We start from the raw sequence: 17,446 nt of genomic DNA on the forward strand, positions 1-17,446 counted from the left end.
AGAAACTCAGCTATTGGCTACAACAATGCAACAGCTTTAGCTGCAGTTGAGATGCTTCCACAGAATGAGGCCAATGATTCCCAACTAGCAGTAACATTGCTTTTAAAGGGATATAGTAAAAGAGATACAGACTAAAACATACAAAGGGAACTGTTGCTCTTTTGGCGAGTAATGACACATCCACTTTTAAGTGACCAGGATAAACCAGCTCTGCTTTTTGTTTGTTTTTACTGAAGGCTGAGCTTCCTTCCACTTCCACAGATTCTCTTCCCTCCACAGCTTCCCGGCAGCTGCTATCTGCTAATAAGTGACAACATCATCTTTCTTCCTGCCTGCTCATCAGCAAGAGGTGGCTGGCTGGCTGAGTCTAATCAGGTGACAGCCTCTAGTACAGGCAACGCAGCATCTTCTGCTGCGACTCAAATCCTGGCCAATTACAAGCACTTTGGGTTTGATCACACCAGGTATTCAGAGAGAGAACAGAGCTGTTGCTAAGCTCAGGCGTCTCTGACAGGTTGCAAAGGACTGCAACCTGTACTGTCCCACAAATGTGGTGGATATGTATGGGGCAGCAGTGCACATTGCACAGTGTCCCATTAATCTCACCATTCTTAATGCGTTCCTCAGTTGCGCTTTTGCAGCCTGAGAGCTCAGGCGTTCATTCTGGCAGCAGACTGCTGCTGTAGTTTTCTGTTAGCTCCAGCATTACAAATAACCTGAGAACAAGTCCTTTGGATTATCACTGCATTCAAAAAAGGACTCACAGCAGCCTGCTTGTTAATCTTTCCTTGTGGCTAGAAGCAGAAGAAAGCTAAAAGTGGGGAGTAAGACAGAAAGAAAAAGAAAAGAAAAAAAAAAGAAAAAAAAGGGCTCTTTTGCTGTCTATTCGTAGTAGAATCATAGCTTATTTTCTTCACAGGTTCTTTCCCTCACTTCCTGATAGAGAGAAGACATGACTTAGTTGTAAAGGCCACTAATGGCAAGATGGTATCGGACTTAGGGTGGGGGGCTGAAGTGTCACTCAACTAAATTAATAAGGACTAAATCCAGAAACATATCTGATGCCACAATACCAAGCATTAAAGCATCAGCCCTGAGGTTAAAATCCAGAAACCCTGAATTATGCAGTGAGACTCCCTGTGGAGGGTACACAAGGAACGAGGCACTTTGGAATGGCACCCGAACAACCAGCCCACTGAGTGGAGAAACTGAATTAAGAGGAAAATCCTGAAGGAAAGATGAGCAATTAAAAAATTTTGCAACAGCTAAGCTTCAGTGCCCCATTAGGCCATTGTTTCACAGCCCAGTACCAAACATAGACTAATCCAGCATTTCTTCCAAAGGCAGAACAAATGCCCTCTTGAGCGCTATTGCCAGGGATGTAGCATTTGCAATGGTGCCATACCTCATCCTGCCCATTGTTGTATATCCATTTTGAACCAGAGCATAGGGGAGACCAATAGACTTTTCTCTGCAACTGAGGGGGATTTGAACCCAACAACTCCTGTTACCGAGGAGCATCCCCCAACCATAGCGCTCACTCTTCACTCCCATCCTATTCACCAGTTGGGGGGGAAGCGCGCGTGTGGACACACACTACTTGAGCCTTCCAACAAGTAAGGTGGGTGAAAAAAGGTGCTTCTAAGTTGTAGTCACTGCTCCAAGAAATTCTTACACTCTTTACATAAAACACTCCCAGGGTAAAAAGCACCAACAATTTCTCCAGGTGAGGACCAGAGCACAGGATTCCCCTCCCTTTTGCTCTACCTTGCCCACATTAATGTACCAACTATTATGATGGACCTTATCCTTGCTCTTCTTTTCCTTCCTCTGGCCCAAAGCATCAGGAAGCAAATTTCCTGCGCACATGCACACACACACACACACAAATTCTTCCTTCTCCAATTATCTTTGTAAGAAGCTCCCACAGTAGCTTACGCAGGGTTTGATTTGGTGGGCACTTTCTGAAAAAGAATATTGTGTGCCTACCATATCAAGCTCTTCACAGATGGGCAAAAGGACATTGGTTAATTCATTTTGATCAGACTAGCATGGGACCTGCTCAAGATTCAGACTTCTGAGAATGCAAAGAAATATTATGTGTTAGGAACAACTTTCTAGGTGGAAAGCAAAGATGCGCTTCTAGATGCACTTCTGAAACAAGAAAACATTTCATGTTTCCCCATTTTCTCTGTTATTTTGGACATGGCTTTTTAAGCTAACTCTACTATCTCTGCATTCAAGTTCACTCAGAGCCAGAGGGACTGTGAAGTTCTGTTTCTTTCTCAAAGGGTGATAGTAATATACACAGATGTTAAGGTGATGAAGACATAAATACATGTGATGGTCAGTGCAGCCATAGAAAATATTTGCTTTATAAATATATAACTTATTCTGGAAGGGAACTTATTCTTCAAACAGGCACCCAATATGCCAAAAAGCACAGACACCCAAGTAGGATGTAATTTGCCAAACTGACCTGGTTCCTGCTTCCATGAAGGACACCAAATGAGATCTCCCTCCCTTTCTGTGGGCCAGCTGCTTGTTTTGTTTTCCTTCCTCCTCTTAAATAACATACCAGTTTAAACACAAACCAAGGCAGTTCAGAACTACCACAGGAACTGTAGGCATCACCTGTGATATTCTGTGCCCTGTGATACATTAAGTCAAGAGTAGATGGCCACAACAGGCTGTCCGTAAATCACAAGTTCACGCATTTCCAGTGGATGACATATCAGACTATGATTAGATGAAAAAATTCTCAACAGAATAAATTATCCTTGAGCATCTATTCTAGGCGTTCAAAGTGCAACCCAGTAACACACTACACAAGAAAAGAAACCTTTTGTAGACAACCCACTGGCAAGTTACTGTTCTGATTTCTGCAGAAACAGAAAATTTTGTATGCAGCTCTTACAAAAAAAATAATACAACTATACAAAAATAAACAAACAAACAAACAAGAATCTATTTAACCTGTTCCAAGCTAAAGTGGATAAAGTTTCAGATGGTCTGCTGAATTCACAAGTCGTGTTTATATTTAGCAAGCCTCAATAAATCTTCTGTTTCAGAAAACTTACCCATTACAATGACAAATGCAAAACTAGCCAGTGTCAGTGATGATCCACTGTTGATCATGTTGATGAGCAGCTTGAATAAAGGATATAGCAGCAATAAGGCCCAGAAAAGCCAGTTCAAAAGCGTCCATGGTCGTCGGGGTGGTACTATAGGGACTGCTGGGTAGGTTCCTGTTCGGTAGTATTCTTCCTGGAATGCATCCTAGTAGAACAAAGGAGGGCAACAATTAAATCCCCATCTGCCAACAAAACTAGCCATTCCTGACTTTGATGTTCCTCTTTCTGCAGGCTTGTAACCACGGGGGAAGATCAAAGACCAAGTCATGGCTGGAAAGCTGGTACTTTGAAGTCAATGAACACCCAGTCCCAAACAAAAGAGCTTACATTGATGTGCGCATCCTTTCTTTCTCCTACACATAAAAGCCTGAAAAATGGCATGCCTGGAGAGTATAACAAGCCCAGTAAAACAAGAAGGGTGAGGGGTCGTACAATCCTGCAGCAATGCAGATATCACTGCTGAACATCCTGCAAGAGCCGCAGCCACTGGCCAAATACTGCTGGTAAGCTATAGAAGCATTTGGGCTACATGTTCAGCAGCAAATCCTCTGTTCCCTAATGTTTTCTCCAACTACTGCTCTAAAACAGCATCCATGGCCCTGTCAGAAAAGGTGAGTAGACACCGTCTTGTCCCATACTCCAAAGAACACCACCCCCTCCTGTCTGCTTTGTCCCATAGATGCAGTCTTGTTCATCTTGTTCCCATGAAGCTTATGGAAGGAAGTTTGGGTGCTGAACCTCTCTACTGACAGTTGAGCATGCAAACAGTTTAGAATCTCTCACTGGTTTTGACGAAAGGACTCCCTTTTAGTATAATATGAGGAAGACAATGGGGTGGGGTTTAGTTTTTTTGGTTTGTGGTGTGTGTTTTTTAAAGCATAGAAGACTTAGAATTCAGCACCTTCCTCTAGAGCCCATATGGGTGAACAGCATTGCCTTTAGCGATGTGATCAACCCAAGACATCAGAGTGGGTGGGGGAAAAAAACCGTTGCTACTGGTTCAAAAGCAAAGATTATTCATCTGTGTTGTCACATAAAACTGCTTAATTAATCAAGTCAGCATTAGACTGACATAAAAAGGAACCTCAGTTTAGTCAGAATAGAGTACTAAATTTCTTCAAAGAAAGGAATACTTCATGACCGTTTCCAAAAATTCTGGCAAAGCCAAGATTGTCCTAATCAACCACCCGAAGATTATTTCTACTATGCTATGATTTTACATTTACTTACCCTCCAGCTGACACAGACAATTCTTTACTTATTTAATGGCAACTTGAGCAATTACAGGCTGCTAACATTTTATCTATTTCAAAGGGAACATTCAGCTTTTAAGAGACTACACAGTAATTAAAGCATTGCACTCCCTTTATTGAGATTAGAAAAATTATGACTGTTTTGCACGTGCGAGCTAGATTGTACTGGGATCACTATGGCCAATTAATTAGCTGTCTTCAACAAATTACACAGTGTATGAAGTTTTCTTTACAGTGCCTCGAGGATTTTGGTTTATGACTGGTTTAACACAGAGCTACTAATCATCAGTAAATTGAATTCTACTATATACAATTAGGTTTCTAAATACAGGTATTACCCAGAAAAGTTAAGAATTTCTGACTATTATTGGTATCGCCATTAGGGGGCCTATTACTACAGAGAGCAAGACAGACTCACTTAAAACATGCGCAGCAGTTTTCTCTTTGTTGGCTCTGCACGTTATTAGGGGCAGCAAAACCGTTGACCACATCTCACCAAGAAGTTTGAGACAGATGGAAGAAATACACAACGGGCAAAACAAAGTTAATGCCATCACCTCCACTACATGTTTTACACCATTGTGGGGAACAGCTCTTCAATTCAGTTACAATTCCTTACCCTTAAAAACATTCACATTCCTTGCAGAAGAGAGATCTGTGGGTTGATCTGTCTTCTAAGCCTTTGCAAGGGTGCCTATGTAGCCATCAACAGCTCAAGTCAGCATTTAAACCCATGATGTACCTTAAAATTTCCCTTAACCACCTCGCCCACATTAAGTTCCTTTCATTCCCCTGCATACAGAGCCTATTTTCAGTTTGTAATAAATCCCACCTACCCAAGTATCATATTTGGACATAGAAACATGCTCCCTCTAATGCCCCCACCAAATTCGAGTTACTTCAGACAGTGGAGTGGGTAATGCAGTGGGGGGAAATCAGGGAACGTCCGTCATCTTCTGAGAGGCTAACTGGATTCTTCCCCACTGCTCCCACCAGGGAGGTCTGACTGCAGAGGTATGCCACTGCCCTTTCATGAGGAAGCCCACAAAGAATGAGCGTCCAAAAATACATCCTTTGTTCCCAAACACTGGAGTTCTGTACACTTCCCCTCTTCAGTTATGCTCTGCTAATTCCCTGGGGCATTTCAGCATATATTTTCATGCCCCGCTTTCCATGCTTCTCTTACAAGTGAGAAGAGTTAGAAGCTGACTTTCTTTTTAATGGAAATTAAGATTCTCAAGCAAAACTCCTATTTCAGGCACTGAGGCTCTAAGGAGGTGAAAAAAGAAAACAAACATGCAAGGGCTAGCAGAGTTGTGACTATTATACAGTACTTCTTCAGACCAGGCACTAGGGTGCTCAACCTGGTTGTTGTTAAAGTCAAAGGCAGTCTTTCCAGCAATGGCAGTTTAAAAAAAAGAAAAGAGAAGAAAAGAAATGAAAAAAAGAAAAGCCAATGTGCAACCCAAACCGCACCTCTGTTATAATTTGGCATTAACAGTGCTGGCCAGCCATGGAAAGACAAAATTCACCCCAGGTGAGGAAGAAGCACGTGGACATGGTACTCACTGTAAGCCTGGAAAACGAAGGAGATTACTGTCTGATTTAGAATAGCACAGTGCCATTGTGTATCTGGCAAGGCCCTGTTCATTGCATTTGCAGCAGTGGCTAAACCAGAAAATGAAGCGCTAAGTAGCAAGAACATAAACACACCAGATTCCCAGAGAGCAGTATCTCAGACTGAGGTACGTGTAACTGAGATCAGACAATGAAGTAAAATCAACAGAACAAGCTTTTCTCAAAGACTCTTATTTTTTTACTAATGACAATTAAAAAACAAAGAAAGAAAGAAAGAAAGAAAGAAAGAAGTCACGTCCCTTCATGTCCACTAACTGCTGATCTCATTACTCATTCAAACAGCTTTGTGGCCCTGATCATCACGAGTGCATGGCACTCCAGCCTTGACCTCAGTACCTGTGACACTCCCCACCTACTACATCATAACTACTGAAACCAGGACACTACTAGAGCATAATTCAGCACCCAGTATGCAAGTCTTGAGAAGGTACGGAAAATTATGAAAATCACTGAGAATAAGCAACGGCACATGCAACCATAATGCAAGATAAAATAGGGGCTCTCTTTTTCAGTAGTGTGCATACCTTGTCTTACTTTGAAACAGAAAAGTGGAGTGCTACAAGCAAAATAGACAAAATGGGATGAGTGCCTATCTTGCAATGAATTACTGCCCTTTGAATACAGTTTTTTTTACGTTTTATCATAAATGTTTACTGACTGTGAAGACATTAATCTGAAACAGACCTCATTTTTTGAAACAACACCTAGGTGGCAATGCTGCCTGTTATCCAACCTAAGAGCCAATTATCTTTTTAAAGATGCAGGGCATAAAGGTGAAACAGAATTGCATTTTTACTCCGCAGGTGGGCTTTCATCATCTCAGAACTCTTGAAGAAGTTGTCCCCACTCCATATTCTCCCAGTCTGATTTTACAGAGACATGGGCTTGTGTAAACCAGGAATGACTGCAATGAAGTAACAGTTTCACTAATACGAAACAGCTGAAGGAAGAGGAACATGCTGCCACCTTCAGAAAAAAACCAAAACCACCACCAAACAAACAAACAAAAAACCAACCAAAAAAATGCCACACAACCGGAAGAGTTTTAATGGAAACAAAATCTGAACATGCATTCCTTCCTCCTATACTTAAACAGGAAACTATGGATTTAACCAACCAGCAAATTAAGTTTTTATGAAGAAAGCAGGACAGATGTATGCTCTGTTTGCACTAGAAACAACTGAGCGTTCGCGAAAAGAGGGAATAACAGAAAAAAGTTCAAGTGAATTACTTTAAACTATGTAATAACAGATTCGGGAAAACAATCATCCCATTCTCATTTGATTTATGTTCTTGTCTTGCAAATGTCTAAACAGTTCTTAGGAACATGAAACAGGGTTACAGATAAAGTCATAGTAGCAGAAGGTGGACTTCTGCAATGCCTACAGAGAGCATGGGCCCACAGGTAACATAATGCCTTTCTGCAGAAAGGTGTTAGGGGCCATGTCTGAATTAGGTGTTAGTGGCACAATTTGCAAGAAGGGAGATCAGAGACAAAGCTAGTAGATCTACAACTGAGGTCTCAACACACATTTACTTTTCATATTCCTGTAAGCAAGCCGCTTAGCGGGGCTGTTAATTAAACCAGAAACAGTCATGGTTTGAAGCCGAGAAAGACTAGAACATAGTCAATACAGAAATGCTAACGTGGTGTTCTCAGTGGAGTACAACAAATAACACAGCAGAATTTTGCTGCCCCAATCAGAGGAAACCAGAGCGTAGCTATACTCTATTACTTCTGAATCCAAAGCACTGCTGTATTCTAGCTGAATACATAACTTAGATCAATTTATTGGAGCAAACTGAGCTGCTAGGCCCTCATGTCTTGCATACCTATGACTCCCACTGATTGAAATGGGAGTGCTGCCTGTATCCAAAGAGCACATCCCCCAACCATTATCTCCTATGTTCATAAAAACAAAACCCACGAGAAACAGATTCTGAAAGTCTGAAGGATGCATATGAAAGTATTCTGAGGAAAAAAAAAATAAAAATCAGTGGCCATCTACAAATGCACAGTCATTATTATTCTGCCCTCATCCTATGTAATTAGCAATCTTAAATACACACCTTCTATGCACACAATGTGAAAGCAATTTATCAGCCTGTCCTATTAATATTAGATCTTTGCCTTGGTAAAAAAAGACAGGGTAAAACAAGGGACAAAAATTCTAATACACTAAAGCAAAATATACTTCATTTAGTCCACGAACTACTTCTTGATTTAGGAAGTGCCTTTAAGGGCAAGAAGTCTGTCTACCAACCAGGAGGTAGTTGTGTTTTTCATATCGTTATGCAACTTTCTAAAGAAGAGTTCTAAAGCTACTCTATCGAGGCTTGCTCAAGTTTTCTTCCTGTTGCTCTAAGTACAAAATAAAGGCAATCATGACTGACAGCACAAGACCAGTTTGTGTCTGAACAAGCAGAGCACTTATCCTGAAAAACAAACCAAGCAACCAACCCCAAGCCCCCAAAGCAGGACCACTATGTATACACACTGTAAAGGTCTACTAGCAGTATAAATAACTGAGTACTAGTGGCTCGCAAGTGCTGTCTAGACAAAAAACCCAACCTTTTCTTGATACAGTTTGTGAAGCCAGTTAGAACATTCCTGCTCATCTTCTGGGACTTCCTCTAGTGGAATCCGCCTGCCAATGGTAAACAAGAGAAATTGAAGAATATTAAATACTTCAGCTGCCATGAACAGCACTTACATTATACAGAACTATACAGATAGATTATCCATCTGACAGGAGACTCACTACTTTTTCCACCTTTTTTAAATTTGTGGTAACAGCTCCCAGATCAGCAAAGTATAGTTTGCTTCTAGATCCACCTTCAGTTTTTAGATGTATCTGAAATTTAGAAATTAAGATTTCTGAAATAGTAATGCATTATGTTTGAGCTCACTAGAGCCACTTTCTAGATTAAGGTTTGCAGCTTTCTGTTTCCAAACAAAGGTTTTAAATGAATTAATTTCTTACCCCACCTATGGAGTTCAAGGCTGTATTTAATCAGCGAGGCAGTAGAGAGAAAAAACGAACTATTCTCCTTATACCTAGGGTAAAGCACTCTAGTATTTTTCAGGTAACATTTCCAATTCCTGTATTTTTTGTTACATGCAGCTTGGTTGGATAATTTCCAGCAAAATGGCTCCTATCACTGAAAAACCCTCTCTTGACAAAACAGAGTTTTCATCACATTACATGAATTTTGGTCAATAATCCTGTGACAAAAAAAAAAAAACCTTGTCATCCTCATTTAGGTATGCTAATAGCAATTTTTAATAATTTTAATTTTTTCAATATAGCATATGTTTTAATTAATATCCATTAAGAGTGACATCAAATTAACTTTCTTCAGCACAGGAGAGAGCACTTTTCACAGTCGGGACGCTCCTGTTTACAGTTAATAAATTAAGAGGTGCAACACTACTGTTTTGTTCGTTCATTTAAGAAAGTCATCAAATGACAAACATTAGAAGTCAACAGAATTTAAGCAGAGACAAACAAGGCCATCCAAATTTTACAAACTTCTACCGAGTGCAACACCTACAGCACATCAATAAGCAAATATGGAAGATTTTGAAGAACATCTGTGATGGTCCCCAATTAATTGCCAAAACACATTTTGCCATGAGGTTCACCCTGCTTGCAATAGCTTTTCAGGAAGCTTAAAAGGACAGAAGGGCAAACAGCTAGCCCGAGTCATGAAAAGCAATTTCCATGCTCTGCTAGATTGACTGGCAGCAGGCTGGAAGGGTGTAAAGGGAGACACAGCAAGATGCACACCTCTACAGTGCATTCCTACACCTCTAGGAATGGCCCACATAGGTAGGGCCAGCTGCTCCTCCATGAACACTAGCCAGCCAGGCCATGTACACCAAACACAAGGCCACTAGGCTGAGCTACCCATGAAAGCCAAGTAGGAATGCAAACTCAGGTTGCAGCCATGAGGAATCAAGAGAAAGTTTCTTTTTACCCTTGGGCAAAAACAGTTCTGAAGAAATATTTTTTCAAACAGGCAGAAAAGGGAAGGTAAGAAGAAAAAGTCACCCTACTCCACTTCATGTCGGTACCCAAGATAACCCCTTTATAGGTACAATTGACTGGTCCAGTTGGTTTATGATGAACTCCTGATCACTCGTGGCATCACTTCTAGGCTCCTATGCTCCAACCTTAAACCATCATGTGCCCTGAGTGCCTGCAGCATGGGTGCTGCTGATAGAGCCTGGCCTGGGAATAAGGGCCTTGGAATTGGCCCATTCCCGTTAAGATTATGGGAAGCCATTGGGGTATTCATCACTTATAGAAACACTAATGATACAGAATCCAGGTAACTGTTTTTTCATTAAACAACCCCCTTTTTGGTAGGGAGGGAGTGGCAGTCAAATACGTCAACAACCACACCAGAGATGGGAACAGTCCTGAGCCTGGCCTCCACATAGGTGGAAATTATTGTGCCAGAGAGAGGTATAAAGCCACTCCATCTGAACACTTAGTAGATGTTTGGTATTCTGGCCAAATGACTGAAAAGAGGTCCCACTGTTGCTGCTGAGCTGACAAATAGACACACAAATGAATAAAAAAAATAACAAACAAAAAATCCTGTTGACCTTTATAGAATCCCCACATATCTCTAGTCACAGAACTTTACAAGAAACTCTGCCAATGCCATATGAGTTTTTATGTGCAGTTCTGTGAAGCCAGGTTGGTAGAGATTTGCTGTCCATTACCTGCTTGAAAGTATTTCCTTATTTGTGCAATTGTGATTGCAAGTACACAGTCCTGTATGCCAAAAAGGAATTAAAATATGGATTACTTGCCTTACATATAAATCTGCATGATATTTCTTTCCATTTAGAACTCCCAGCAACGTTGGATTCTCATTATTTCTAAAATTGAGGGTAGAATCATAGACTGCAGAAACTATAAGAAGAGAAACAGGTTATGTGATTACTGTAGTAATAGAATGGAAATAAGTCATTCTTTCTCAGACAAGGAGCATATTTAATACGAAGTCATCAGCAATAGCACCATAGTTTGAGCTGTCACCAAGGTAAACATGATGACGGAATATTCAACATGCAGGTTTTAAGAAGCAAAATAACCAGCAACCCTTTCAGGAACTACACCAGCAGAACAAAAAGGTTTGCTCTCCACCCTTGTCTCCCTCCCCATCAGGTGCGGAATGTTGGGCACTGGGAACACAGTTACAGTTTCTGACAGTTAATATACCTAGGACATCCTAGGAGTCAAATGGTTGAAAACCTATTAGCTTTCTCAGCTGACTGTGAATGACACAACTCCCCCACAAATCTGGGTAAATAACCAGGCAGATACACACTTTATAAACAATAAGCAACACATACAGTTTGTGTGTGAGAGACATCCTACAGCAAGAGGGCTTAATGCAACTATGAATCGCTGGGGTTCAAAACAACCTCCCCTTCGTGCCCATTATTTGGTAACTGAGGCACTTGCTATAGGGCAAAGGCAGAGACAGAATAACAGACCATGTCCTGTGTAAGCTGGGCTGCTGCTATGAACACATGCAGCTGTGAGGAATATAACATCAAAGTTCCACAGAACAAAACTGCAGCCAAACTTTGAGCCCTGAGAAAACACTGTTTTTGCAGTTCAGGACTGCACAGTAACAGTAAAAGTATTTGCAAAGGTCATTTGTAGTTAAACTAAGACAGCATTAACAAGCAGTTTCCACGGAAAAAGTGTTCACTGTTTAAACTACATAAAGTGTTTCAAAAAATTTACTTGAACATGTCCTTAGAGATGCTATTTTCCTGATGTCACAAAATCACCAGAGAGCAATTAATTTTCCTGACACTGAAAACCAATTGTACATCGTGGTATGAATTCTAAGATCAATGACAGCAACGAAACTTTTTTTTTCTTTTTTGTCACAAGTGTGACTAATATGCACTTCACATGTAGCTTGCTGTATTTTAGGTTTTCTGCTCTAGAGTTCTGCAATAATGAACACTGTGATGAACCTTTACTGGGAGAGCTCTTGACCCACCTAAGAAAGTCTTTTATTACACAGAACAGATTTGCTTTTGGTTTTGAAGCCTCTCTAGCTACGAGAGTTAAATATGGCTTGGTCACGACATTCAGCCCCCAGAAACTCACCACAACATTTGTTATTGCAAAACAGAATTCACACACAGCGCAGAACAGAACAGCCTGGCTTCAGCGCTGCAAGGAAATCCTGAAAACAGAGGCCAAAACCCTGTCACTGCATACTGACTGTATCCCTCGTTAACAACTCTATGCTCTTCCTACTACAGTTGGGTTTTTAGCCAAAACTCAAAACTACAACACAAGCCAAAATCTGCTTCAAGCACACTACTCTCCCTGTACAATATAAGTAGGAAATTACTTTTTTTGAATAAATTATCTGCCTCCATTTTTAAGCTTCTTAGTGTAGAAGGATTTTACTAATCTACTAATTTACTAATCCAATGTAATTGAAGGAAGACAAGAGCTCAATTTGGTTTATACAGGGTAAGCTTCTTAGTTTATTCTTTAATAGCCTGAGATTACTCTAATGACAATAGGGACGCAATAAAGGAAAGCATGATGTACGCAGCACTTGTTCTTTCGTCTTTTAGAAGATGTCTACATTTAAGTTATGGTATGAACTGGGTGCTTCTTCAGACACACTGGAAGATGCTTCTCCTGTTCTGAAAAAACTTCTGCAGAGTTCATCAGGAATATCTTTATGTACTGATGGCCACACACAAGAGTTTTCCTTCACTCCAGGGAAAAAAAACCCCATTCCAGTTTGTAACTGTCTGTAGTTTCATATTCAGTCCAGTCCTTTTTAATATCACATTGAAATCTTTTGGTGCGAAGCAGTGCCAAATCCAAGACAATGATAGCATATGCAGGAGCAAACAGACCTCTGTTATATACAGATATAAAATAACTGAAGACTTAAACTTTCCATTTTGAAAGTGCAGGAAAAGAACAACAGTAGAATTGTCAAAGAAATTGACGAAGAAATTGTACAGAATTAAAATTTGCCAGAAAGCTTCCACAGCCAAAGCAGCACTAGCATGCTGCGTGACACACTGGAATTGTTTTTCATTCAATGTGTATTTCATAATTACATAATTAGAACTGGACATCTCATGACTTTCTCATCCAAAAGCTGAAGAGTCCAGAAATCTAACGTTCTAAACCAAGTAAAAAAAAAATTCCACAGTATCTTGAAAACATTGCAACTGTCTCAGACTAATTTAGGCAGTGTTTGAGAAGTTTTGCTTCAATTGTGAAATCAAATATTTTCTCGAAGAAGTTATCTTAAAACATCTTCCTCATTAAAAAAACAAACACAATTCAATATTTGGAAGCCTTTTCAAAGGCTCAGAACAGATCATAACTGAAAAAAAAAAATTCTTCCAGCTGAATTGCTATTTTCTGACCAAAAAGGCTAGGTTTTTTGTTTTGTTTTCTAATCTCTGCCCAGTTTTTTTTTTATATCTTTAACTTTTGGCTCCTTGTACAGCATTCTGACAGAGAGCTACATACTTAAGAATTTAAGATTTAATTTCTTAATTTTGACCTAAGAAATCTTTGGATTACACATCTAGAGAGGGTTTTTCTTACTTCAGCTGTCCTCTTGAATTTCATGCATTATTTTGTGGACATCGTCGATTATGCCAGAATGATCATCCGACAAATCAACCTACAGGCCATGAGTATGCCTACATACAGCTTCATACTAGCACAAAATGATCTGAAGTGAAGGCTGGGAAAGGGAGGGGAAAAGACAGTGGAATTCACTGTACTGCTGGTATGACAGCCACCTTGACACAATCCTTTGATTTAACATTTCATTGCTCTGGTCATCTTGGTCAAAAATCATTCATCCTCTCAAACTTGGTAGCTTGCTCAGGAGGATGACCAGGAGCCTCACTAAACTTTGAAAAAAATCCAGGACTGAAGTGCAGCTCATGGGAAAAAAAGTAATTGCAAAACCCCCAAACACTGTCATATTGAACCCTATGAGAACATCACCCTGGAATTTATTCTCATGCGTTCCCTCTAAGACAGTAGTTCTCAGCATGCACCATTGGAGGAAAAGCCTGACAACTTGGAGTTATCTACAATCCATCATGAGGCCAATTTTTAAATACAAGTCTTAACTAAATCAAAACAGCTGAAAGGAACTGTCTGATATACAGCCAGGCAATAAAAGTAACAGTTAAATATATCTTTTGTAATATTTATGACATTTATTTTTACTGTAAGTAATAGATGACTGTTTTAGAAACAGAGCTGTATTTTCATTTGCTTCCACGAACAATACAGGTAGCAAACTCTACCACCCAACAGCCATTTATTAAGACAGCAAACAGCTTCTAGAAATGAAGTTCCCGGGGGCTGCATCTGTACTACCAAACTGTTAGAGATGGCCACTTGTTATCAGAACAAGTTAAAAAAATATTAAAAGCACTCCTTTAAGAATCAAATTGTCTTCAGAGATCTGAATTTGTGAAAATAAGTCTCTGAAGAGAAAAGAATTCCATTATCACTTATGAAAGAAATGAGTTAGGAGGGAAGGTTCTTAGCTTGTTATTTTGTGTGAAAGATATTTTTATCCAAATATATCTGCTTATGCTGACAGATACAGCATCACTGGTATTGAGGCAGTTTCCCATGTATGCACATTAAATAAACTCCTTCTGAAGCTAAGTTTTTCAAAACAGGTGGACTTGCCAGACTGATGTCACCAATGCCTGTTGCCAACAGCCACAGAACTACTGCACCAGGTAGCATTAAGAGTTGATAGAAAGTTTTGAAAAGGACCAAGATGTGATGACTGCTATTGTGGGTGAATTACCTCTACAGCCACAGAAACCAGCCAGCCAGCCATCCTATAGTACTACAGCCTCAGACAGGTTGCATCACACCCTTGTCAGAAAGGAGGAATGAAGAACAGAGGAAAAGGAAACTCTGACCTCTGTCACACCCAGCTTGGAACTGGATCCAAACATTTGGCTTGCCTTCACTGCTCTGTCATGCTGCAGCTATCTCCCTTAGCAAGGCACTGCAGCCAGGCCCACCACCCCTTGCAGAAGAGCAGAAAGAGCATTAGCCTAAGTGGCAGGCCCCAAAATGGGCTCAGGCAGCTCAGCACCAGTCTCTCACTTTCAGAGACATGCAGGGATACCCCACTGCAGGCTTGGCCACTGACTGCAAGAGAGGCAGGTCAGCCTGCAAGAGTCATTCTTGTAGATCATTAGAGATGTCACTGAACTGAAGTTATGAACATCTGCATGCTGCCATTGCTTCTTCTACAGACACAGCAGCAATTCAACAGTCACACTGATGCTGTTTGGAACAAGTAATTTGAGGCTGTAATAGAGGGATACAGTCACTTGCTGGGCCACATTATAAGGCAGAGCATAACAATGAGACTCAGGGCTCACTGATTTACAGTGAACAAGTCAAATAGTATTATTTACCAGTGTAAATATTCAAAAGAAAAAAAATGGCCAAATTACTACAGAGGCTATACCTCTGCACATATTGACACCTACAATAACATGCTACTACTTATAATGTTTGTACCAAATGTCAGTGCAGATTAAGTGATAAGTGGTCAAATCCTATCAATATTCATGCAAGAAAGGAGTAATTTCTAGACAGAACTTACATTTCTAGATTATGGACTGTCAAAACCAGACTTCCATCATGTTCTCTATTCAAAAAACATTTATGGACTTCCTTGTTACCTGTACATATTAATGTTACAAGGAACTCTAAAAATAAGAAATTGTTTACAAAGGCCTTTCAAATGCTCTTCACATGTACCCCTTGTCTCTATAGGAGAGAAACATATAGTAACCCAGACAGTAACGCTTATTATCTCCCTCTCATTGCAAAAAGTGACAAGGCAAGTAAAGCAACATACCCAGAAGAATTTGCAACACTGATCTGGGGTCATCAGCTGTTTCCCTCAGAGGTTTGTTGGTCGGGGTTTTAAGCTATACTGTTTCAACAAAAACTATCTATGAGAAGTTATGACTGTCTGCGCTTCTCCTTGAACCCTCCCAGGGAAATATTACCTTCATATTAGCCTTAGCCTGTTTGATCTAGCAAGTCACAGCTTCTGGATTAAGGGAGTGACACACACTTCCCTAAGTATACAAATAATCCAGCAATCTCAGTCTTCTTTTTCTGAAGGTATTTCAAATATTTAGGATCCTAACAAGTGTTACTGTAGTGTGTCATATGAATGCCTAAAACTTTTTATAAATGTCACTTGGATTCCCTAAAATTGTTTCCTTTTGAAACATTTTCCCACAAATCAGCTACTGGTCCACAATTATACTACGTTTTGCTCGCTTTACACAGAGTAGTGAAAAGAACAAAATCACCACCAAAATAACCTGTCCCTGATTCCCAGCTCGGGGCATTGGAGGTCACAGAGTTTTGACTCAGCTCTTCTTCAATGCCTCAAGTGTACCACCCCCTGCCCTCAGCAAAACAGTCGCCCTTATACAAAAGGGAAGGTTACACTGTGCCCTTAAGGGAGTTGCAAATACTTACTATTACTTCACATATCAGTAAAGATCCAAGCTATGCTATCCATTTTGGGGGTGGGAAGTTGTGGATGCCTGACAAGCTACAACAGTGATACCATCTACCTGACTTGCAAGAGGATATGTAGAAGAAACATGACAGATAGCAAGACAGCTGACTGCCAAGCTTTTTTTACAGCAGCTATCCCAGATATGCCACATGAAAACACGTCTTCAAAGACAAAAGAAGTTTTGACATTAACTTCAGCTAGAACATTTTCTTCTAAACCACCAACCACTTTGTCTTTCTTACATATCAGCCTTCTAACAACACAGACTTCTACCAAACCCCAAAGACACTGTAGCACTATGGCTACTTAGTACTGTCTTTCCTTTGCCCATGAAGTACACAGCTGAAGACTTTGATGGATTGTATTAGTCAAAGAAAATCACTTCAAAGGCATGTGTGCCATATTCTCACTGATGTCACTTTAAAGTTGGCAAATGCAAGTAACCAGAAATAACGGGGAGGGGGGAGTTCAGAACAACATTAACTAAGAAAAACTTACTCATGTTCCGTAATGTAGAAATAATTTATTTATAAATTTCACCTACGTGTATCTTCAGCCAAGGCCCGCTGACCTTCCCCAGCTCCACTAAAGAGTACATCTATACAGAAATTTAAAGCAGAATATTTTTTTATTTAAAACTGGTGTTATTTGAGGCAGATATTTACCACAAGATTTAAGACACACTGCCTCAGATTCTCTAGTGATGTATTTGCTTCATTTAGAATAGGATTTCTTAGTAAATACTAAGATATATTATCCTTTGGCAATAGGCACGAAACATGCAACTTCAGATACCCCGAT

General features: G+C 40.2%; 1 protein-coding gene across 1 annotated transcript in view; it reads right to left on the reverse strand.

Annotated features, from left to right (window-relative positions):
* AGPAT4 (1-acylglycerol-3-phosphate O-acyltransferase 4) overlaps window positions 1-17,446 on the reverse strand; it is an 85,695-nt gene that overhangs the window by 8,532 nt on the left and 59,717 nt on the right. Inside the window, exons 6-8 of the mRNA XM_052784858.1 lie at window positions 10,851-10,953; window positions 8,598-8,673; window positions 3,081-3,279 (exon numbers count right to left, since the gene is read on the reverse strand). Coding sequence (XP_052640818.1) covers window positions 3,081-3,279; window positions 8,598-8,673; window positions 10,851-10,953 — 378 coding nt within the window. The remainder of the gene's footprint in view (window positions 1-3,080; window positions 3,280-8,597; window positions 8,674-10,850; window positions 10,954-17,446) is intronic.

The sequence above is a fragment of the Harpia harpyja genome, chromosome 4 (genome assembly GCF_026419915.1).
Source record: "Harpia harpyja isolate bHarHar1 chromosome 4, bHarHar1 primary haplotype, whole genome shotgun sequence".
NCBI lineage: Eukaryota > Metazoa > Chordata > Aves > Accipitriformes > Accipitridae > Harpia > Harpia harpyja.